The sequence below is a fragment of the Brassica rapa genome, chromosome A05, assembly GCF_000309985.2.
Source record: "Brassica rapa cultivar Chiifu-401-42 chromosome A05, CAAS_Brap_v3.01, whole genome shotgun sequence".
Classification (NCBI taxonomy): Eukaryota; Viridiplantae; Streptophyta; class Magnoliopsida; order Brassicales; family Brassicaceae; genus Brassica; species Brassica rapa.
The window spans coordinates 26524620-26546754 of NC_024799.2; the positions used below are offsets into that span (position 1 = coordinate 26524620).

The 22135-nt window shown below is 37.2% G+C and overlaps 3 protein-coding genes across 7 annotated transcripts; 2 read left to right on the plus strand and 1 right to left on the minus strand.

Annotated features, from left to right (window-relative positions):
• The first annotated feature begins 148 nt into the window (after positions 1-148).
• Positions 149-3984, plus strand: LOC103870737 (protein REDUCED WALL ACETYLATION 2). Of its 3 annotated transcripts, XM_033290907.1 has the most exons (17): positions 203-274; positions 341-408; positions 492-583; positions 697-840; positions 1064-1120; positions 1196-1268; positions 1483-1641; positions 1759-1908; positions 1985-2240; positions 2336-2451; positions 2530-2616; positions 2717-2805; positions 2901-2963; positions 3047-3103; positions 3224-3320; positions 3410-3568; positions 3671-3984. In XM_033290907.1, the coding sequence occupies exons 2-17, from the start codon at positions 376-378 to the stop codon at positions 3674-3676; spliced, it is 1638 nt and encodes a 545-aa protein (XP_033146798.1). In that variant the 5' UTR covers positions 203-274; positions 341-375; the 3' UTR covers positions 3677-3984. The 3 variants fall into 3 exon arrangements, with proteins under 3 accessions (XP_018514259.1, XP_018514261.1, XP_033146798.1); XM_018658743.2 differs by having other exon boundaries at positions 149-408; XM_018658745.2 differs by having other exon boundaries at positions 149-408; positions 700-840.
• A 2597-nt stretch (positions 3985-6581) lies between these two features.
• On the plus strand, positions 6582-9501 carry LOC103870739 (rab escort protein 1). Of its 2 annotated transcripts, XR_004457926.1 has the most exons (10): positions 6582-7345; positions 7755-7877; positions 7955-8054; positions 8139-8177; positions 8258-8510; positions 8598-8673; positions 8764-8959; positions 9039-9122; positions 9219-9407; positions 9442-9501. XR_004457926.1 is itself a non-coding variant. In XM_009148904.3 (9 exons), the coding sequence occupies exons 1-9, from the start codon at positions 6642-6644 to the stop codon at positions 9321-9323; spliced, it is 1680 nt and encodes a 559-aa protein (XP_009147152.2). In that variant the 5' UTR covers positions 6582-6641; the 3' UTR covers positions 9324-9433. The 2 variants fall into 2 exon arrangements, 1 of the variants encoding a protein (XP_009147152.2); XM_009148904.3 differs by lacking the exon at positions 9442-9501 and having other exon boundaries at positions 9219-9433.
• Positions 9500-21007, minus strand: LOC103870740 (uncharacterized protein At3g06530). 2 transcript variants are annotated; one of them, XM_009148906.3, is made up of 40 exons: positions 20662-21007; positions 20356-20569; positions 20179-20274; positions 19979-20096; positions 19707-19880; positions 19445-19615; positions 19217-19272; positions 19034-19123; positions 18798-18949; positions 18628-18710; positions 18416-18544; positions 18262-18330; positions 17997-18165; positions 17466-17605; positions 17295-17381; positions 17009-17203; positions 16635-16827; positions 16394-16491; positions 16148-16291; positions 15885-16041; positions 15594-15727; positions 15424-15502; positions 15182-15344; positions 15000-15075; positions 14723-14893; positions 14556-14624; positions 14370-14474; positions 14171-14260; positions 13737-13951; positions 13423-13630; positions 13166-13348; positions 12950-13045; positions 12786-12853; positions 12342-12699; positions 11987-12202; positions 11126-11776; positions 10628-11037; positions 10315-10549; positions 10056-10226; positions 9500-9963 (listed from the first exon to the last, which is right to left on the minus strand). In XM_009148906.3, the coding sequence occupies exons 1-40, from the start codon at positions 20819-20821 to the stop codon at positions 9733-9735; spliced, it is 6624 nt and encodes a 2207-aa protein (XP_009147154.1). In that variant the 5' UTR covers positions 20822-21007; the 3' UTR covers positions 9500-9732. The 2 variants fall into 2 exon arrangements, with proteins under 2 accessions (XP_009147154.1, XP_009147153.1); XM_009148905.3 differs by having other exon boundaries at positions 17009-17206; positions 20662-20821.
• Positions 21008-22135: the final 1128 nt, after the last annotated feature.

The following is a 22135-nucleotide window of genomic DNA, read 5'->3' on the forward strand; positions in this document are numbered from 1 at the left end:
ATGCAAAGTTCTTGGCCCCTCGATTTGATAGAAGAGGATAATAAACCCAAAAATGTTTTTTTATTTTCGTTTGGTTTAATTTCTTCAATAAAAATTTGTCGGTTAGTAATTTTTATTATTATTAATGTATAGAGAGAGAGAGAGAGCTTACTATATAACTAACTGCTCAAATCTCAAGCAAAATACACACTTCACTGTTCGTGTAACTAACTATACAAAGGACGAGTGTGAGAGAGAGGATTATATATATTCTCTGATCCAGTCTTCTCGATCTGCTACCAGATCTGGCTCTGGAGCGAATCACCCCAAAGTTCAAATTTGAAAAATCTGAGATTATCGCGCTTTGGTTCTTCGTTCTTTCTCTGATTATCGGAGATGGCGATATCAAGCTCCGTTACGCCTGGGCTAGTACGTCGTCTCTTACTATTGCTTTAAGCTTTCCTTCGTTTGAAATTAGAACTTCTGCTTGATTTAGTTTCGTGAAATTGCAGATGTCGGTGGTGCTCGGGATCGTGCCTGTGATCGTTGCGTGGCTTTACGCCGAGTATCTTCACTATGCTAAACACTCAGTCTCCGCCAAAGCGTACGTTGCTTTGATACGAATCGTTTTGTTATCAGTGATAATGGAGTTTTTTTTTTACTTTTTACTTTTTGCTTTTTGATTTTTCACTTTTTGTTTTTGTTGTTAATGTTAAGTAGGCACTCTGATGTCAACTTGGTGGAGATTGTGAAAGATTTTGTTAAAGAAGATGATAAAGCTCTTTTGATAGAAGATGGAGGTGGTCTTCAGTCACCTTCTACCAAAGCCAAGGGCTCCTCCGTACATTCTCCCCTCATCAGGTTCAGTATTTATGCAGTTGTGAATAAATAAATAAATGCATTAGTGCATATATGGACAACTACATAATCCACTCCATTTAAGAAAAGAAATAATAATAATAATTCACTCCATTTCGTAGTAAATTTTGCAGTGTGGTTGGAGATAGTGTGGTTGGAGATGTTCCGAGCATCTAGTGAGCTCTGCTGTTGATTTTTTTTTATGCTTATTCCGGTTTTTACGCAGGTTTGTGCTCTTGGATGAGTCTTTCTTGGTTGAGAACAGGCTGACGTTGAGAGCAATGTGAGTATTTGGAGTGAAGTTTTGTATGTTCAAAAGGTCCAGTTTTGTCTTAAACTTATATTGGTTTCTATGCAGAATCGAGTTTGTTGTGCTTATGGGATACTTTTATTTATGTGACCGTACTGATGTCTTCAGTTCATCAAAGAAGGTGGGTGATGATGATATTTTATCTTTTAATCTGATTAGTAGATTCTGGAAAGGTTTATCTAGTTACACAGGCTCTACATTGTTTTGTTATTATTCAAGTTGGTCTAATGTTATGTGGAAAGATTTAAACTTCATAAAGTTGTGAGCTGTATGAATAATCATGTTCATGCTTCTACGTGTCTGAGTGTCTTACACTGTTTATCTTTTTGATACAGAGTTACAACCGGGATCTCTTTCTGTTCCTTTACTTCCTTCTAATCATCGTTTCAGCCATAACCTCTTTCACGATACATAATGATAAATCAGCATTCAATGGAAAATCCATCATGTACTTGAATAGGCATCAAACCGAGGAGTGGAAAGGCTGGATGCAGGTTTGTGACTCTCTCTGTTGATGCATCAGCTTCGGTTTTCAAAGAAGCTTTTAATCCTCATTGCTTAATTTTCACTTGCTGTTACCTCATCATAGTTCTCTTTTCATGGTGTTGTAGGTCCTGTTTTTGATGTACCACTACTTTGCTGCTGCGGAGTACTACAATGCTATCCGTGTGTTCATTGCTTGTTATGTGTGGATGACTGGATTTGGGAATTTTTCTTATTATTACATTCGCAAGGACTTTAGCCTCGCAAGGTTTGCACAGGTAACAGCTATGGCCTCCCTGTTTCTTTTCTTATTTCTAGCTTCTAAATATTAACATATACTCTTGTCCTAAACAGATGATGTGGCGGCTAAATTTCCTGGTCATATTCTCCTGTATAGTCCTCAACAACAATTACATGCTATACTACATATGCCCAATGCACACTCTCTTTACTCTGATGGTCTACGGAGCACTTGGTATCATGAACAAATATAATGAGAATGGTTCAGTCATAGCTGCCAAAATTGTTGCCTGCTTCTTTGTTGTGATCATCGTTTGGGAGATTCCCGGCGTTTTTGAATGGATTTGGAGTCCGTTTACGTTCCTATTGGGTTAGTGAAGAGTCAAATCTTTGTTTTTTCATGAAAAATAAATATGTTCACGAGACGACTGTTTGAAAATACAAAAACTTTGAAAACAATTGCAGGCTACAATGACCCCTCAAAACGGCAGCTTCCCCTCTTGCATGAGTGGCATTTTCGCTCGGGCCTTGACCGGTACATATGGATAATCGGGATGCTCTATGCATACTACCACCCAACTGTAAGTTCCCAATACTCACACTTGAACTTCACATCGCATCAACTTTAGCTTAATGAGAAACACTAATGTACCTTATAGGTTGAGAGTTGGATGGATAAACTGGAGGAAGCTGAGATAAAGATCAGGATGGCTATCAAAACAACTGTTGCACTGATAGCAATAACGGTATAACAAGTTTATCATTTTTCACTTTGTTCCAAGTTAAAGAAGCCTTACATATTATTCTTCCAGCTAATCTGTATCTTTGGTACTATGAAACTTTTAGGTGGGATATTTTTGGTTCGAGTACATATACAAGCTGGATAAGTATACTTACAACAAATATCATCCTTACACCTCTTGGATTCCAATAACGTATTTCACTTCACTCTCAAAAGCTTCTCTATGCATGATTCTTTTCAAAACAAAGTTTTTAACTTGTGTATCATTTCGTGTTGATTTTCTGTCAGTGTTTATATCTGTCTCCGGAACATCACCCAGTCTTTCCGCGGCTACAGTTTGACCCTTCTGGCGTAAGAACAGTGTTTTAATCAGTAGATATATTGGTCCTCTTATTTCCTGGAAAAAAAACAAAATTTTGTTTGTGAATTTTCAGGTGGCTTGGGAAGATAACACTGGAGACATATATCTCCCAGTTTCATATATGGCTCAGGTATGTCACCCTTCATCTTGTCAATGTCCTCAATTGTAGCTTAGTGGTTGAGAACGCAATACCATAAGCTCTTAATATTAGTCTTTGAGTCATTGAGATATGAAATTTATGAATCCACAGATCTGGAGTTCCTGATGGTCAGCCCAAATTGCTACTTTCTCTGATCCCTGAATACCCATTGTTGAACTTCATGCTCACAACTTCCATTTACGTCGCTGTAAGCAAACTCTGTTACAACTGATTCACAAATAAATTGAAAGCCAAAATAAAAAGAAACTGATTGGCGTTTGGTTTGCTCTGTTTCAGGTCTCTTATAGGCTCTTTGAGCTGACAAACACATTGAAAACAGCTTTCATACCAACCAAAGACGACAAGCGCCTTGTCTACAACACCATCTCGGCAATCATAATCTGCACTTGCCTCTACTTTTTCTCGTTTGTTGTCGTCCAAATCCCCCAAAAATTGGTTAGTCAAATTTTTTATCTCTCTGTTTTTGTGTGAAAGAAAGACATTATGCTTGAGCTGTGTCATCTCACGTTATTATTATTATTTCATGTGAAACAACAGGTGTGAAAGTGAAGCATGTCTGAACCGAACCAAATTGGATATTAATTGAATGGGAATTTCATATCAATTTGCAGGGGAGTTAAAGAATCACGCAATGTGGTAGATATACGAAGAAGATGGAAAGATATTAGAGGTAGTGATGCATGCAATGTTGGCACAAATGTCATTTGTCTGTATATTTATTTGTTTATGAACAAGGTCAAGCTGTTCTGTCTTTGTTTATCTATGTTTTGTTCACCGATATATGTTAATTTGTATTACCATTTCTCAAAATCAGTTGATAATAAATAGTCGCATCCTCTAGCTTTGTGATTTACAAGGTTTGTTTAGGCTTTGGACCAAAGTTAATAATTAAAAAATCCATAAACATAACATCACATTAATGTCCCTCTATTTAGATACGCATCTAATCTCTAAACACTAGGATAAGACCTGCGACTTTCGCAGGATGAGTTTATAAAATTAAAATATAAAACATATGGTTTTGACAAAGTTAACATTTATATATAACTTTGGGTTGTTTATGTAATCATCTATACATTGGATGGAGAATTGTGTATCAAAAATTAGAATTTCTTATGAGGCCAATTTATTTGGATATTTTAAAGTCATACTAATAAAAGTATTTTCTATTTTCTTTTATTAACTTATAGATGATTAAGATTTGAATATAATCAAAATTTAGTGTAAGAATTTGGAATGCTAACATTAATTTTTTATTTAATAAAATGGAAATCCCCTATAAAAAATACAGATTGGGTTAACTTAAAATTAGTAAATAAGATACTTATGGGCCATATCAAGACAACAAACAATTGACAAACCCGATTTTTAAATTAATATGGAGACGACATTTTTTTTGCTTTAAATCTGAAGCTGAGTAGATAGTTCGAAGAATGATTGTTTCGTTTGAGAACAAACCCTAGTTTATATAGTACTCCTAAGCCTTGATGCAAAAGCTATGTGTTATCGCCAAGTCAAAGATACTTAGATACGGAGGATCTCTGAATATAAAAATGAGAAAATTTCAGAATAAATGATTCATAATTCACTCTTACATTATAGGAAACTTTCATTTAGTCAAAAATATCTAATGAGGATGCAATTAAATCTTAAGATACATCCCACATTAGCTCATGAATAAAATCGAGCTTGGGAACCAAGTTTTGTCCTTATTATTAACGTTCCTTTTACTGTGAAACTAACAAATCCCCTATAATGTGTGATCATTATTATTCATTTTGCATTCCTTTTATTGAGATTTTGGAATATTCCAAATTAAGAGCAAATTAATTACACATCCCATAGATCACGCATGTACCCAATTTTTTTTACATTTATACATGTTTCCTTTTTTGTCAGCCATATACGAATCACCTGTATACCATATCCCATAAGTCATGTATGTACCCATTATTATTATCACATAAAAGTTCAAGGACAACTAATGTAGACGACTCTTAAAAATTGAAAACCAAATTAAAAACATCGGGTCAAATTGATATAAGTAAACCGCAAGGTAATTTGTTTTTGTTCCGACGGATTAAACCAATTGTTGTATTAGAGATGTTATTGATCAAACGAAAGGCTGAAACAGATGGTGATATATTTAGTTACACCTTCGGTGCTGGCTGGAAATCTATAATGCCTGGAATAACCATTTATCACCATAGTAATGCATCAATTGTTTTAGCTTCTACTCCAAATATAAATGGCTGAAATAGTCGAAGATTGAATGTTGGAGCTCTGGCACATGATAACCATTTGATAGAACAATAAAACAAATTTGTCTTTTTGTAGACAAAGGTAGTTTGGGATGCAAGGAATCAACATTAGCTGACAATGGTGTTGGTCTGTGAAGTAAATAGAGAACCGAGTTGGTATGTTCCAATAAATTAACACAGAACAATCTTTATAGTTGAAAATGGTATCGGTGGGATCAAATAAAGTGAGAACCGAGTTGGTTAGCTTGAAAGTGGTGAAATAAATAGAGAACCGAGTTGGTACGTTCCAACAAATTGTCGGTGTGTAAAAGTGATTGTAGGACAATATGGATATTATTTAAATCACGTCGGACGAAATATTTAAGCCAATGGCATTTGATGTAAATTTTCTTGTAATGAAAGAGCATTCAAATAACTTGGCTGAAAATAATTGTAAGCATGACACATCATCAAAATGGGCAGTCTTGTAAATAAAATACAAAATAAAGGGTAGTCTTAAAAAATGATTCTCTATTAATAAGAAAGGGATAACATCACACTAATATTCATTCTCATTTTTCATAAAGCTAATTAATTATGATATTGTAAATTATAAGAAACATTAAAAAGACCATTCTACATTCTTACATGCCTTATGAAATTTACATATTGTATCACTCTTAACCGTCATATCTTCTATGCACTTGAAATTTTTTGTAAACTTCTAATCGGTTTTTCTGAGATTCAAAAACCAATTTTTTTTTTGAATAATGAATAATGAACATTATTCTCATGACCAATTGATTTTATTCAAAATAAAAGCCTTTAATTTCTAAATATTACACAAATATAATTACATCATAATAATCTCCAATCTCAAATGACCGATTGATTATATTTCACCTAAATACTCAAATGACCAATTGATTTTATTCAAAATAAAAGCCTTTAATTTCTAAATATTACACAAATATAATTACATCATAATAATCTCCAATCTCAAATGACCAATTGATTATATTTCACCTAAATACTCAAATTTTATTCAAAATAAAAGCCTTTAATTTCTAAATATTACACAAATATATTTACATCACAATAATCTCCAATCTCAAATGACCAATTGATTATATTTCACCTAAATACTCTAATTTATAATTGTTACACAAATACAGTACAATTTTTAATCTACATATAAAAGGTAGCCGCAAATCTTAAGTCTCACCATTTTCCGATTATTCAAGTCATCGGTTCGAACCTTACACACCATGAGCGACCTCCCTCCATATCCGCCGCTCGATCCCACCACCTACGACCTCATCATCGTCGGCACCGGAGTTCCCTCATCCATCCTCGCCGCCGCCGCTTCCTCCTCCGGCACCTCAGTTCTCCACCTCGATCCCAACCCCTTCTACGGCTCTCACTCCGCATCCCTCTCCCTCCCCGATCTCACTTCCTTCCTCCACTCAAACTCCCTCTCCCCTCCCTCTCCTCCGCCGCCGTCAGACACTCCCGACTTCCTCTCCGTCGATCTCGCCACACGATCCCTATACTCCTCCGTCGAGATCGCGACCTTCGACTCCTCGATCCTCGACGAACGCCACTCCAGGAAGTTCAACGTCGACTTGTGCGGTCCTAGGGTTCTCTTCTGCGCCGACGAGTCGATCAACCTAATGCTGAGATCGGGATCTAACAACTACGTGGAGTTCAAGAGCGTGGACGCGAGCTTCGTCGGGGACTCGAGCGGAGAGCTGAGGAGCGTCCCGGATTCGAGAGCGGCGATATTCAAGGATAAGAGTTTGGGTCTGATGGAGAAGAAGCAGTTGATGAAGTTCTTTAAGCTTGTTCAAGCTCACTTGGCTGCTTCCTCCACGGAGAGGGATGAGGGGGTGGTTAAGATTGCTGAGGAAGATATGGAGTCTCCGTTTGTTGAGTTCTTGGCTAAGATGCCTTTGCCTCCCAAAATCAAATCGTATAGCTTCCTTTTCGTATTCTTTATAGCTTTTTGCAGGGCCGGTCATGAGATTCTGAGGGTTGTAGTCTTGTAGACGATTTAGTAACAATTTCTTTAAATTATTTTAGAGACTTATGTAATTTATATTGATAATTTTGAGGGCTGTAGCCGTAGTAAATGTTTCTTTAAATTATTTTTAATAATTTTAGAGACTTATGTAATTTATATTGACGGTTTTGAGGGCTGTAGACGATTTAGTAAATGTTTCTTTAAATTATTTTTAGAGAGTTATGTAATTTATATTGATGATTTTGAGGGCCGTAGACGATTTAGTAAAAGTTTCTATAAACCAATGTTTCACTTTTGTTTCTCTAAGAACTTGTCTTTTGAGATGATAAGGCTTTTTTTTGTATTTTCTTCTGTGTAGGATCATCTTGTATGGCATTGCGATGGTAGACTATGATCAAGACAATGTGGAAGCTTGTGGAGATTTACTCAAGACCAAAGAGGGGATAGCTCGATTGGCTTTGTACATTACATCTATTGGCAGGTCAATTCATTGTTTTGGCTCTTTTATATTCATTTAGTTGGTGTCACACTAAGCTTTTTGAATGCTTTTACTTACAGATTTTCAAACGCACTTGGGGCGTTGATATATCCTATTTATGGACAAGGAGAGCTTCCTCAAGCCTTTTGCCGTAGAGCCGCTGTCAAAGGATGCATCTATGTACGTTTTGGAACGATTGGTGGCATTATATAGTGGTGTTGCTGTGTTATTAGTTAGTTATCTGGTTTCTTATTGTATGCACAGGTTCTCCGGATGCCTATTACTGCTCTGCTTTTAGACAAGGCAAGCGAGTCTGTTGTTGTTGTAACCTAAGATATCTTTAGTTGGTTACTTGATAGTCCTAATATTTTATCTTTTTGCAGGAAACTGGGGGTTACAAAGGGGTTAGACTAGCTACGGGTCAAGAGATATTCAGCCAAAAGTTGATTCTTGACCCATGTATTACTGTTGGATCGGAGTCAATGTCGACATTGACTGATCAGCAGAAAGAAACTCTTCGTGTTCTTGTCCCAAAGTCGATAAGCAGCGAGGGGAAAATAGCTAGAGGAATTTGTATCATTAGAGGTTCTGTGAAAGCTGATATATCAAACGCTCTTGTCGTATATCCACCTAAATGTAAGATTTTTTTTTTTGAAGATTTACTAGTTAGTTGTTTTATGATATCGCCAGTTTCTTATTGGAAATTTTTTTTTTTCCTCTTAGCTTTGTTTCCTGAACAGTTAGCTGCGATTCGGGTTCTGCAGCTTGGTAGTGGTTTAGCGGTTTGTCCAGCTGACATGTAAGTTGTGGTTTAGTCAAAGATGATTCTTCAGATTTTCGTTCTGTTTCTTTCCATTTACTTCTCTGAGTCACACATTTGCTGCTGCAGGCATGTTTTATATTTTTCAACTGTGTGTGAAAACGATGATCAAGGGAAAGCTGCACTGTTATCTGCCATGAGTACTCTCATTAAACCGCAGGTTCCTGAGAATCTCCAAAGCGATTCAGCTGTCGAGAACGACACTGCTGAAGCAGCAAAACCTGTTGTGCTCTGGAGAGCACTGTACGTGCAAGCGATGGTCAAGGTGTGGAATGTGATCATGACTTAAAAATTTCAACCATGGTAATGTCATATCACTAACTCAAAGTTTGATTTTGGATCAGGGTGAATTTGGAGGCAGTATCAGTTCAGCAGCTAGTCCAGATGGAAATTTGAACTACAATGAGATGGTGGAATCAGCCGTGAAGGTTAGTAAATACTCCTTATTCGACACCGCTCTCAAATCTCAACAAGTTATGTATGATATTTTGCTAATGTTACTTAACACGTCTTGGATTTGGTAGCTATATGAGCAACTCATGGGGAGTGAAGAATTGTTTAAAGAAGAAACTTCGCTGGACAACACAACAGAGGAGGAAAACGATGGTGGTGTTGAAATAGAAGCTTGATGAACCATGTGATATCTCTCATAACATACTATAGTTCACAGTGTATTTTTAACAGTTTTGTGTATGGACATGTATTTTCATATACAAAAACGTTTCTCACTTTTTTTTTTTTTTTTGTAACAGACGTTTCTCTCTTACAGCATTTATTTTCCAATACAACGAATACACAACAAATATTAACCTAGAAAAGATTTAAATATAAATACTAAAATTTCTACAAATCTAAATGACCGAAGACACATCTTTCACAAAAGTCTAAATGACCAAAGACGCATCTTTTATAAAAGTCTAAATGACCAAATAAACATCTGTTTTGCTCATGATCAACAAAATTTTAAACGTAGTTTACCAACACAGACAAAAGACATCAAAACTGGGGACATAAGGTTTTGTATCAATCAGTGTTTTCTCAGAGGTGTTGGGCCAGATCTTCACCACTCATCACTTCCAACTTTGTGATAATATCTTGAGACAAAGATTTGACAGACAGATCAACGTCTTCCAGTAGTTCACCCAAGAACGGAATGGTTTCAGCGAGCAACACAAGGTACTCTTCTTTCAGATTATCCATCATCTGTTTCACGCTCTTCAAACTCAACAACCTCGCACGCAGCTTCTCACTCCTTGTTTGCATTAGCACCTGCCCAAATACAATTTTTAAGACAATATTCAGTGTTGTGAAACATTATGCACATAAATTAAAGCTGAAATAAGATAATGTTGTTTACGTACCTCGTGGTTCAGTGGTTTCCAGAGGAGATCAGAACCCGAGGCTACTGCCATTTGACCGATGCATGCAACTAGCAACTCATCAACCTCTTCTACAGATGGTACATTTGGAAGCTCCTTTAAACCAGATGGAGGTTCAACAACAAGCTGCGATACTATAGGCTTCAATAGCACCTGTAGATAAGAATACAGTTTTGTATCAGTCTAAATATCCAAGAGATAAACGTTTGATCCAAGAAGACATAGGTTATAGACAAGTGACCTGGAAGTTATTTGCGTCGAGAAACTTCAAGCTTCCAATATCATGCAAAAAGCAGTTATTCAAACAAGAAAGCCCCAACGCCCTAAGATGCCAGCTTTTTGGTGGTAGAGTATCATCCGTTTCCTGAATTTTGGCTTTCTTTTTCTTCCTTGTTGAAACTGATGCTCCGGCAGCACTGGTGAGATGCGATACAATACCATCAAGCATGAATTTGAAATATGGTACAAAGATCGACCTGCATCCCACAACAAGAAATAGTTAGTTTCCAAGATATTCCAGAAGCTTATGTAAAGGACGTGATTGTTTTACTCACGTGTGAGCCTTGCAGAGTCTATTCACCAGACCATAGAAAGAGATAGATCTGTCGACGCTCTTGCTTTCATTCCCAGATCCATCTACAATCTCTGACTCTGCCCAATCGATACTCCTGATAAAGAGGGGTTTGAACTCAGACTCGGTTAGCTTCTTTGTGAGTGTAACCGTCGCATTGATTACACTTCTCTCCGCATCATCAACGTTCTGAATTGTTGCTGGATTTTGGCGTCGGATATCTAAGGCAGCTAAGCATTGGTCGAAAATCTTTGCATGGTTGCAAACAACAGATGCTCTGTCCATTTTTGCAACGAGGTTCTCTAGCATATCGAAAGCAATCACCAAACTTGCATCGCCAGAACTAACAGCCTCATCGTATATTCGTAGAAGAGGTTGCAGAGTGAGGCGGACCTGGAAGAAAGGTTATCATTGTTAAGATCATTAAACAAGCAAAAAATATAATAATAATCAGATTCACGTAACTATTTGAAGAACTCACTGGTATTTTTTCAGTAAGGAGTCGCCTAATGGCGTTGGCTTTGGATTTAAGGTTCTTGTCGAAGTCAGAAACATATTCACGATGCAGTACCACGAGTCTAATGATATCCCCAAGATGAGGGTTCAGGAAACCTCCAAGTTTTTCAATCACTGCTTCCAAAGTGACGAGAACAGACATCATAAGCAACTGTTCCTCGGCTGTTGCGTTTCCAGTTGATGCAGATGATACTTCGCTCGATTGTTGTACCAAGTTTTTCATTATGCGTGGAAGTTCAACAAGCGCCTTTGGTCCAAGAACATTGATCAACGCACCGGTAGTACGAAGACAGCTTGAAGAAACTCCCAGATTCTTTGAGCTGATGCCTTGAGCAACAGATGCAAGACACTTGCTGAAGATCGGATGACCAGAGGGAAGCCTGCTAGCCAAAACTTCCAGTGTCGAAATGGCAGCTCGTTTAGCTGGAACATCTGAATCTTCATCTGTCTCAACAATTACATTGACGATTTCCTCGCACATCTTCCCGAAAGCTTCAACAGCCGCCTCATCCAGGTTCAACCAAGGATTTCCTCTTTTCTGATTGGGGAGCCTCTTCTTGTGTTTCGGTTTAGAAGTAGAGGAGTCCTTAGCTCTCGCACTTATAAGCCCAAGTACCTGCACGCAATAGCATATCAACGAACGTCATTAAGCCAAGCTCTCCAAACCCCAACAAAAACTAAGGTAATCAAGTCTCAACGGATCTGAATTCGGATGGAAATGCTAACAAAAGATAGAACATACGCTGGAAAATATGTTCACTCACGTATAAAACTCCTATTTATTGCTGCAGTACCAAAACAAATTATAAACGGTAATAATGTATACCTTTCTCGTCCCATTACGATCTGACTGCTGCTGAAGCAAGCTAGTAACAACTCTGAAATATATGGACAGATCCATAACTCCTGTAACAGTCATCAGGACATCATGTATACGCATTCTGATTTCTTTTCTAACTGCAGAAGTCACATCTTTCTCCTTTGTGGAATCAACAGCTTGCAGGAGAAGTATACAACCCTTCATAAGCTCCTGCAGTTCTTGCTGAAAATTTAACAAAACGCATTTACTAAACAAGGACAAGCACACAGACGGAGAGACAAGGTGATAAAAACTATAATTTTTTTATTAAATGTAGTAAACAATAATTGAACTTTAAAAAAAAGTTCGAAGATGGTTTTACCTGAATGCCAACTGAAACATTAGTTCTTGGTTCAAGTGACACTGCAAATGCAAATTCTGGGTCTTGCAATTTCTCGAACATAAATTCTAGGACAAGCCGCATCTGAAATAAACATTCTTTACTAGAACTGTCTTTGCTGATAGTCTGAAGAAGCATGACCAGGGATGAGAGCCATGTCGAAGAAGTATATTGTTCGCATATTTCCACGGCAAAAGCATACTCCCACTCCCTCTTAATATCGGATATAAAACTATCCGAATTCTGGACATTACCAAGCCAAGCTGAGTCTTTCCTTGAAATTAGGGACTTGAACAAAAGGACAAGTAAAGAAGGCAGGCCATTTTGTTCACCAATAACTCTGCAGAAATAAAGGATCGTCATCAGTATATTCAGAGAAAAAAAAACACAAAACCTCAAATTCAATTTTATGTATATGCACATTACCCCAGTAGGTAAGCTACAATAGAACGCCTTCTATGCTCAACAATATCAGGTAACACTTTAACGAAAATCTGAAAAGACAAATTAGTAAAGTTATATCAGTCCACAATTGGTTTAACATTTGATGCACATCATTAAGGAAAAAAAGAACATCACGAAGAGGTTACCTCCAGCAACTGCTCCTCACTCTTAGTCTTAGACAGCCAAAATGGAATAACCGATGATATAAACTCCTCAAAGATAGACTTAGAGTGGCTATCAATCTACATATAAAAGTAAGGAAACAGCTGTTAGGGAAGATTTTAGTCACCATCAAAAATATCCGGATTCAAGTGATCAAAATGAAATTGATACATGACTAAGAAGGTTATGGACTAACAAACCTGTGTCACTGTTGATTCGCCAACAAGTGTAAGTATGCTGATGATATGGTCCAAAACTCTATCTGGGACAATTTTAACTATCGAAGTGAAGAGGGAGAAGATATAGTTCCTTATGACTACATCATTTGAGGAATGAGCAAACTCAACCAGCATTTTGACATCGATTTCATTTGTTATGTCAGCCTGCTATCAGAAGTAAATTAAGAGAAGAAAACAAGCAAAGATATCGTCAATCGTAAGAGAAATCTAAAGCATACCTTCAAAGGATTGATTTTCGGAGAATCAAATATATCTTTCAGGAGTAAGAGCACTGTCTCTTGAATGGAAGAAATAGATGCATGAGTTATCTCACGAACATCCTGAGGAAATTCAACTGAGGTTTCCTCAGCCGACGAAGCAATCTTCACCCATTCATCAGACATAGATCTTCCTAGGAGCTTAAACAAAGGCCCTACAAGGGACTCCCTAAGCAAGAATAAGTTATAACAAAATTAGTCACGTAACAAAAATGTCTCCGATGCCAAAATTCACAATAGACATGCAAATCTAAGAATATATATATTCAAGAGACCTGTGAGCTTGATCTTTCTTTAGAAGCAGCATGTCAAGTAACGAGGCAATGAAACAGAGAGCCTTTTCTCCTCTTAGAAGTTCCCCACCATTTACGTCTTCTTCTGGACATGACACTGATTTCTTCTGTTTCTTCTTCTTGTTCAAAGAATCAATAACAAGATTATCCTGCTGAGTGATATGATCGAGGGTATGGATCACAGTTGAACAAGAAATCTGCAGTAGCATTGAAGATACAATATAAATAAAGAAAATCAGCCCATAGAAACTGTTTGGTAAATAAATTATTTTTTTCCATTAAGTTCTGTAAAACTGGATGAAGATAGGTTTATGTAGTGTATAAGAAAACAGTGACAAAAGGACGTCAAGGAAGAATAAGAGAAAACAAAAGGACGTCAAGGAAGAATAAGAGAAAAATTGAAAGCGAGAGCATACCTTCAGGCGTAAGACAGCTTCTTTAGCAGCAGTTTGTATTCTGCCATTTGTACTTCGAAACATTGACACTAGCTTGAGGAAGAAACGAATCTGTTCAAAAAGAACAATCAAGAGAGTTAGAAAAGGTATTTGATTAGATATATGAAGAGTACAATAGTAGGATATTGCAGTTATATTTAATTAAGCCATTAGGACTGACCTGAACCTCTGTCTTCAGTTCAGCATAATATTGATTGCTTAACTTTTCCAAAATAGTGAGACATGGGGAGATAACAGCAGGATGTTCTGATTCCCCACGATCCATCTGAGAAAACAAACATCTATGACTGGAACGAAAAAGTATCCAAGTAAACAAGGAATATATGGGACGATGAACTTTACTTACTTTCAATGCGTTCAATATATCATCATCAAGAGACTGCCCTTTGAACAAAGCTGAACGCATCATGGAGCACTGCCACAGGGAGAGAAGATCAAAAGCAAAGTTAATAACTGTGGTACAAGGTAACATGTAAGTTTTCCTAGGACGGAATGGAGTTAAAGTGAATTTACCTCCAGAAGAAGGCACAATAAATCGACCTCAGTGTCTGACATTGGAGGGGAAGTTCGGTCCAGTTTAATGTAGTATTGACTACGTTTGTCTAGAAGTTGAGACAATAACTTAACATTTTCACCATGCAGAAGTGAGATGCCCAGACCTTTTAGCAGTGATATAACTCTTAGCTGTAGGAGGAAAAGGTAAGACTTAATAAGTGTCATAAATCATAAGGATACTTCATACTTGAACTTCAGAAGGAAGTGAAACAGAAAACAGATAAAAGAAACACACCTTCCCATAAGCAGGAAGTTCTTGCGCGCACAATAAGATGAACGAAAGAATGCTTTCTTTTGTGGGTTGATCAAACCTGAAGTTGAAAAACAAGGAAATAGGCACTAAGGGAGTTAGCAAACGAAGTATACGAACTAATATACACATGTGTTATTAGACAGCTGTTCAACTCAGCTAAATACCTTTTCTGCAGGTCAACTGGCACTAGTAAGTCATTAGGGGTTGAACTGAGCAACGATGTCAAGTAGGATGGGAGAAACTTATTGTCCGACAATATAAGCCTCCTTTGTTGAACAATCATTCCTAACAGTTCATCAAAAGAACTACTATAGATTGCAGCACTCCCTGGTTTTAAATTTCAGAAGAAGGATTAAAACAAATGTCAGGATAAAACATAATCAACTGATGCCAAACTAAGTTTTACCGTTTTTATTGCTAGAGTCGACACGACACCATAGGTTGTAGAGCGCCTCAAAGCAATTCATAGCAGCTACTTTAACGTCCTTCAAAGTGAAAGCACCAAAACGGGCTTAAGAAAGGGATGATAATGCAAAGAGTCATTCAATAAAGAAAACACAAAACTTCAGGTCTCACCTGATTATCACTCGATATGGCAACCAGAAGTACTGGAAAACTAAAGAATATCTGACTCGACCATTCACTATTTCCATTAGAGCAAAGATACGAGAAGCATTTGAGACTTTCAATTCTGACCATGCGAGGAACATCTGCAAGAAGAAGATAACATCATGAGAAAACAGGAGATGGAATAAAATAGAACCAGAACTCTGAGAATGCTAGAAAAGAGCTCAAAACGATTACATCTGAAAAAAAGAGATGCTTAAAAGGTTTATAAGTAGAGGAAATATAGGCTTCCGTGCAAACCTTCTCGTGATAGGAGCCGAGTGAGAAACAAAACGGGACAAACTTTGGCTTCTCTTACACGGTAATGGAGGTGTTCTTTGAAAACATGCTGTGATCGGGTTGTTGCAAAAAAGATAAACAAGTCTTCAAGTCCGCTACACAACCTTTCGCTAAAAACCTGAAGTCGCACAAATATAATTGTGAGCATTTCTACTGGTTGGCAGCAAGATGCCAAGATATTTAATATAACCATATAATAAACAATCAAGTTGAAAATCACCCACCGAAGAGACATGAGCCGGTTCAAGTTTTATGAATGACTCGACCAACTTCCAAAACAAGCAGATTAGAATCTTTGAATTCAGTTCAGTAAAATCAGAAGTGTCAGAAAGTTGATATAAGAGTTCTTGGCAGTTGCTTTTCGACAGCTGCAAGTAATACACAAATACATCAAAAACTAACAAGGTAAAATAAGCAACAAGCCTAAATTATAAAAACATGAATCTACATCAGCCAGTAGAACACTATACCTCTTTCAAAGAAACCTCAACTGCAACGTCAAGTTCTTCCCACTCGGTCTTCAAAACAGGAAAACAAAGCTCGAAAAGATCCAAAAATTGAGTAGGATCTAAATCAAAGAAAAAACAGCCATGAACATAAACTCTTGATAACTTATCATATGAGACAAAAGCTATTAAAGTACTTCGAAATAGATAGCTCATAGCCATTAGCATATATAGTTAATGCATAAACAATGAAACAGAACTTTACCAGAAGAAGAGCTCATCTTGTGCAATGACTGCATCAACACCACAAAAAACAGCGTCTTTGCCAACGGTGCCTCATGGCAAGTGACAGTAAGCCATTGGATAACGTCACTAGGATGCAAAATAAATGCTTCCACCAGCTTGTTAACGACATCCATGTTCAATGCAGACACACTTTCGCGAATCAAAAGTCCCTCCTGATATGAGATAATAATTTCACAAGTTATTAAGAGTATTCATAAAACCTTAGAAACAAAGAACAACAGTATTTCAAAAATAAATTCCCCTCACGTACTCAAATAATAGACAAGAGTAATAGTTAATATGCCCAGGACTGGAACTTTTTCTTTAATGAAAAACAGGAAAATAGTGACGAACCTGCAACTTGTTGCGTTCGTGTTCTGTCAATTTGATATTGCTGCATGATTCCAAGACTTCAGAGAGCTTAAAGTTGCAAGAACTCTCAATTAGCTCAATCCTACGTTCGTCAGGTTTCAAGGAAAGTGCCTCCCCCAGACTATTGATAATATCCATGCTTATCGAGGATATGTTTCCTGACATGACTGGGAGCTTCTTCTGCCAAAAAAAGAAGTTCGTAAATGACATGATAATAATATTCACACCAAAAAAAAAAGAAGATTTGTGATTAACGACTCATATTTACCATTCCGTCATCAGCACCAAGATTCTTGAAAAGTGGCCAGTTAACATCTTTCCCCAATGTCAGTACATTTAGGTTTAAATTCAAAGTCTATTTACATAAATGATAACAACCATTAGCCTAAGTTCAAATAGTCTTTTCCATAAGTGTCTAGAAAGGAGAACGAGAAAGAACCTTCGGCAGAACTAAAAGAAATGGGAACATTGCAGAGGCGACTTTCTCAGTAGTCTCTGGTTGATTACAGAAACTTGAGACAGCAATTTTGAGGGATAGAGCAACGACATCTGCTGCCAGTTGAACATTTTGTGCTAAACCTACAAAAAAAACAGTTGATTCCAGATGAATTAATTGCACATATTAGAAATTTGCACTCTTGAAGCAATTACATATATTTTACTAAACTAAATTAAAAGAAACGGGATGAGAACAACACTACACAGATTTTTCTTTCAGGCATTCCCAAAACCCATTCAGAAGTTTAAAAATATGCACAACATTAAGAAACGTCGCCCTATTAAGTACATGGCTTGAGCACATTGATATCAGAAATACAGTGCACACTAGAATTTGATAAACGTATTACTGCTAGCAAAAACGATTTCTCAGATGACATACTGAAGATCAACAATTTACAGATATGCAAATAAACCTCTAGACGACAACACTGAGCAAAGTTAAGAAAAGAAGAGAGCATTTTTCAATCACCTGACTGGATAATCCCAACACAACGTTTCACCACATGAAGTAAAGCATCCAGAAGACTAGAGGAAGTTACTATATTCGGCAACTGATCAAGAGACAAGGCGGCCTGAACAACAGCCAGATCATCATCCCAAAGTTGGCGCACAATAGCATCCTGAATTGTGACAAGGTTCTGTAGACAGTGGCAAAGAATTTGAAGTCTAGTCAGATGCCAAGTAGGGGTAGTAAGAAGTTATAATATTTGAAAGGAATACCCCCACACAGATACCTCTGCTTTAGATATATCACGCTTGAGATCACCGTTTAGACTAGAAAGCGCAGCACAACGTACAGCAGCCTATGATTCATATCAAGCCTTCAGTCTTGCACAAAAAGGAAATAGAAAGAAATTTCACAAAACTAAGATCAGATTTATAGTATACCTTGGGATGGTGGAGCCGGAACCACAATTTTGAATCCACGAACGGCAGGGACATGTCTGAATTTCCATCCAGCATACGAGACAACATCTCCAGCTTCAAATCTTCTTTCTTCGACAGACCTTTAGTATCCTGAAGAAATAATTTTATTATTCATAAGGGACACATAACTAACAAAAGGCATAAAACACATCACTGAGAGTTGGATCACAGACCTCCATAAATTTTTGTACTGCTGCGCGTAGTTCAACGGAATACTTCTTACTAACAGCAGCAAGAATTTTCTTGGCCCAGCTCCCTACAATCAAATTGCAACCAAGGTCATTATAAAACGATAACTGCGAATAAGAGTAAACTCGAAGACGGTAGTTGACAATTCACTAACCAGATGTAGAAGATGTTAAATCACTTTTGTTCTTCTGATATTGTGTCATACACGTAGAGAAAACCTTGGAGATCAAATGATCAACCAAGTTTTCAACTGGAACACTATCGATTATTGAAATTAAAGTTTCTAGGCACTGATCATCAGACGAACTGCAAGAAGAAGATAGTTGGTTAAAACATGAATACTAACGATATAGGTACACTGTAAAATGGCAAACAGTGTCAAATACACACCAGTAAAGGAGAAGAGAATCTAGTAAAACTGTCAGGAACTTCTTGATGTTGAACTCTTTGGACAAGCCTAGAAGAACACCAGAAATATCCCTACACAAAATTGAAACCCTCGTTGGAAAAATAATAATAAGAATACTTACTGATAAAATAGACAAAAAGGGGATACGGTCAATATGTGACTACCTAATTTCCTTCAAAAGGTCCAAAGCTTTCTTGGGGATCAAATCCACAGACTGCAACTGTAGTTGATCAAGCAAAACAATTAGTTCAAAAAGACGAACACTGGCCAGTTGTGAGCAGAATGATCGGTAAGCAATAGAAAATATGTTTCAACTCATAACTAAAAGTTTATAAATTCATGATTTCAAAACTAAGAGGCTCATGAGAATTGAGAACAAAAAGTTCATGTACCTGAACCAAATTAATCAATGCCATAAACGACAACCGAAGCCAATGAGGATCAGAGGATTCTTTGGCATGTTCACGAGCAACATCGATGATAGACCTCATAAAGCGTTTGATAAGATTATCATTTAGCGAGGCTCTGTTAGCCAACATACCAACAACCATTAACGCACCAGCCTATAAGGAAAAAAAATTAACATGTCATAATAATCACACAGACTGAAACAAAAAGTTAAATTAATCACAATATGTGACAGATTCCACAAACCTGCTGATCTAAACATCCTTTCACAGCAGATTGAAGACCAGAGTCGACAAACGGCAAAATCAGCTTCACGATATCTCCATCAACCTTTGCAACAGAACCAAGAACCTCGACGACAACAGCTGTGGTGAAGCTGACCACGGGTTTTGAAGGCTGGTACTTCTTAGTCCGAGATCCCTACAACAACCAGCAAAACAAGACGTTCATTTCAATATATACGATTCGCACAAACCCTTTAAAGGAAATTATTAAAACAAAAAAAAACAGCTGCTTACATAGTCACACAAGGCCTCCAAGACCTGCGTATCACGTATACACTGCTGAACGATAACCGATCTAGGCGGTGGAGCACCTGAATTTTTCACCCCATCCAGAAACTTCCACTTGGTGTTGCTGTAACACAAATGAGAGCATAAGGGGCTGGCTTACACTTCAATAAACAAATGAAATAATGAATGAAGGAATCATTGCTCACCCGGTGGAGATCAGCTGAACAATACGAACAAAGGCATGAGTGTCGTGATACGGCAAAGCACATAGCACCACATCTTCTACATTGTATATATGAACCCTGTAGAATCATGTAGTTAGCAAAAATCTTTATAAAGATACATTAGCCAAGCCAAAGAGAGAGAGAGAGGAAAACACATACTTGTATCTTCTTATGAGATACTCAAGTGTCTCCAAGGAAGCACGGAACTGAAGATAGCCAGAGAGTAGCCGTAGGTACGAGCTGATTGACGCATCAATCTTAGCATTCTCTTCCTTACCAAGCAACTCCCTATCGATTTCTCTACTCTTATGACTAAACAAATCGCGTACGAAGTTCTTAAACCGCTCATCCTTGTTTCCAAGCACTTCGAGACCTGCAGAATTAACAGAGAAGACAATTCAATTAGCAAACCTTTGAAGGAAATTCAATTCACTATAAGAGAATCCCTAAAAACCGAGAGCGAACCTTTGAGCCCTAGCTCGTAGATTGATTCGATATCGAAATCTGCTGCTTCTTTGGGAGTGAAGAGAATCGAAGGGCGTGTGTAAGGTCTCTTCGATGGCTCTGTATCGGCTTGAACAACCGCCTTGATGGCTTGTAGCTGCGACGCTAGCAAAGAGCTCATGCTTGTTCTTCAGAGTCTGAGAGAGATGGAGAGAGTAAGATTCGCGTCGCGGCGTAGAAGAAACAACTAAGGTTTAGGGTTTAACGATTATTTTGTCGTTAAAATAAAGAGAAATAAGAAGGGAAGCCCCTGAGTTTCTGCGAAATCACGTTTTGAGGTACGATTTTATTTTTAGGTCTGAGAACCACTCCAAGCTTTCGAGAAGTGACAAAATAAACCTTTCGTTAGTCTGCCGTTAACGTTTGGGTTTAAGGGTATGACTGGTTTTCCCGCTACCACCCGCAAACACAGCTTTTGCGGTTGATAGCGGTTGCTGGCGTTTTGCAACAATCGCTCAAACCGCTCTAAACCGCTCCAAATCGCTCCAAATCGCTCTGAACCTCATAAATTCAAAAGCTGGTTCCAGCTAGCGTTTGCGGTTGCGGGTGTTTGCGGGAGGATAAAAAAAAATTATTTTTTTTCCAAAACAATATAAATACAAAAATAAAAAATTCAATAAAAAAATTAAACTGAAATTATAAAAATGCTAAAATATATCAATTAAATTTTAATTAATATTATAAAACTTTAAAATAAAAATATTTTCTATATTTTTAAAAAATTTAAACTATAACTTTCTAAATATAATTTTTATATTTATTATAATATTATTATTTTTGATATTTTTATAATTGTATAAAATATAAATATTGTTAATTTATTATTTAACTGCTGCTGCATTTGGTAGTTAACCAGTCATAAGTATCCCGCAAACGCACAAATTTCTAACCGCATAACCAGTCGTACAAATCTCTTAAAACCGCTAGAAACCGCAACCACCCACATCCGCAAACTCCCGCAACCGCAACCGCAACCGCTGCGGTTAAACCAGTCAAGCCCTAAATAGAATCTGAAATCTGATAGTAGCGTGGATTTTTCGTCTTGGCGTTTGGGCATGTAATGGGCCTGGGCTTTATCTCATAATATATTTATAACCGACCTTATCCTAAGTCTATACTAGGTTTGGGTAAAAAACCCAGATCCAAAAAACCGAACCGAATCCGATCCGAAAAAATAGTATCGAACCCGAACCGAAACTGATTAAATATTTGAATGGGTTCAAAATTTTGGTATTTAGAGAACCGAAACCGAACCCGATCCGAACCGAAGTATTTCGGGTACCCGATTATATCCGAAATTGATTTATATACCTATCTATATTAATTATTTTTAGATTTAATATATACAAATAGTCAAAAATACATATCTAAAATAGCTAAAGTATACTTATAAATATATACAAATAGTCAAAAATACATGTCTAAAAATAGCTAA

Bases quoted from the DNA above. Each gene is read 5' to 3' on its own strand.
- LOC103870737 (XM_018658743.2), top strand. From the start codon at position 376: ATGGCGATATCAAGCTCCGTTACGCCTGGGCTA. The intron at 2,241-2,335 runs GTTAGTGAAGAG...AAACAATTGCAG, and splicing joins TCCGTTTACGTTCCTATTGG to GCTACAATGACCCCTCAAAA. The intron at 2,452-2,529 runs GTAAGTTCCCAA...TGTACCTTATAG, and splicing joins ATGCATACTACCACCCAACT to GTTGAGAGTTGGATGGATAA.
- LOC103870739 (XM_009148904.3), top strand. From the start codon at position 6,642: ATGAGCGACCTCCCTCCATATCCGCCGCTCGATCCCACCACCTACGAC. The intron at 7,346-7,754 runs GTATAGCTTCCT...TCTTCTGTGTAG, and splicing joins TTGCCTCCCAAAATCAAATC to GATCATCTTGTATGGCATTG. The intron at 8,960-9,038 runs GTGTGGAATGTG...ATTTTGGATCAG, and splicing joins ACGTGCAAGCGATGGTCAAG to GGTGAATTTGGAGGCAGTAT.
- LOC103870740 (XM_009148905.3), bottom strand. From the start codon at position 20,821: ATGAGCTCTTTGCTAGCGTCGCAGCTACAAGCCATCAAGGCGGTTGTT. The intron at 11,777-11,986 runs GTATACATTATT...TATTGCGTGCAG, and splicing joins ATCGTAATGGGACGAGAAAG to GTACTTGGGCTTATAAGTGC. The intron at 10,227-10,314 runs GTCACTTGTCTA...TCTTATCTACAG, and splicing joins TCGACGCAAATAACTTCCAG to GTGCTATTGAAGCCTATAGT.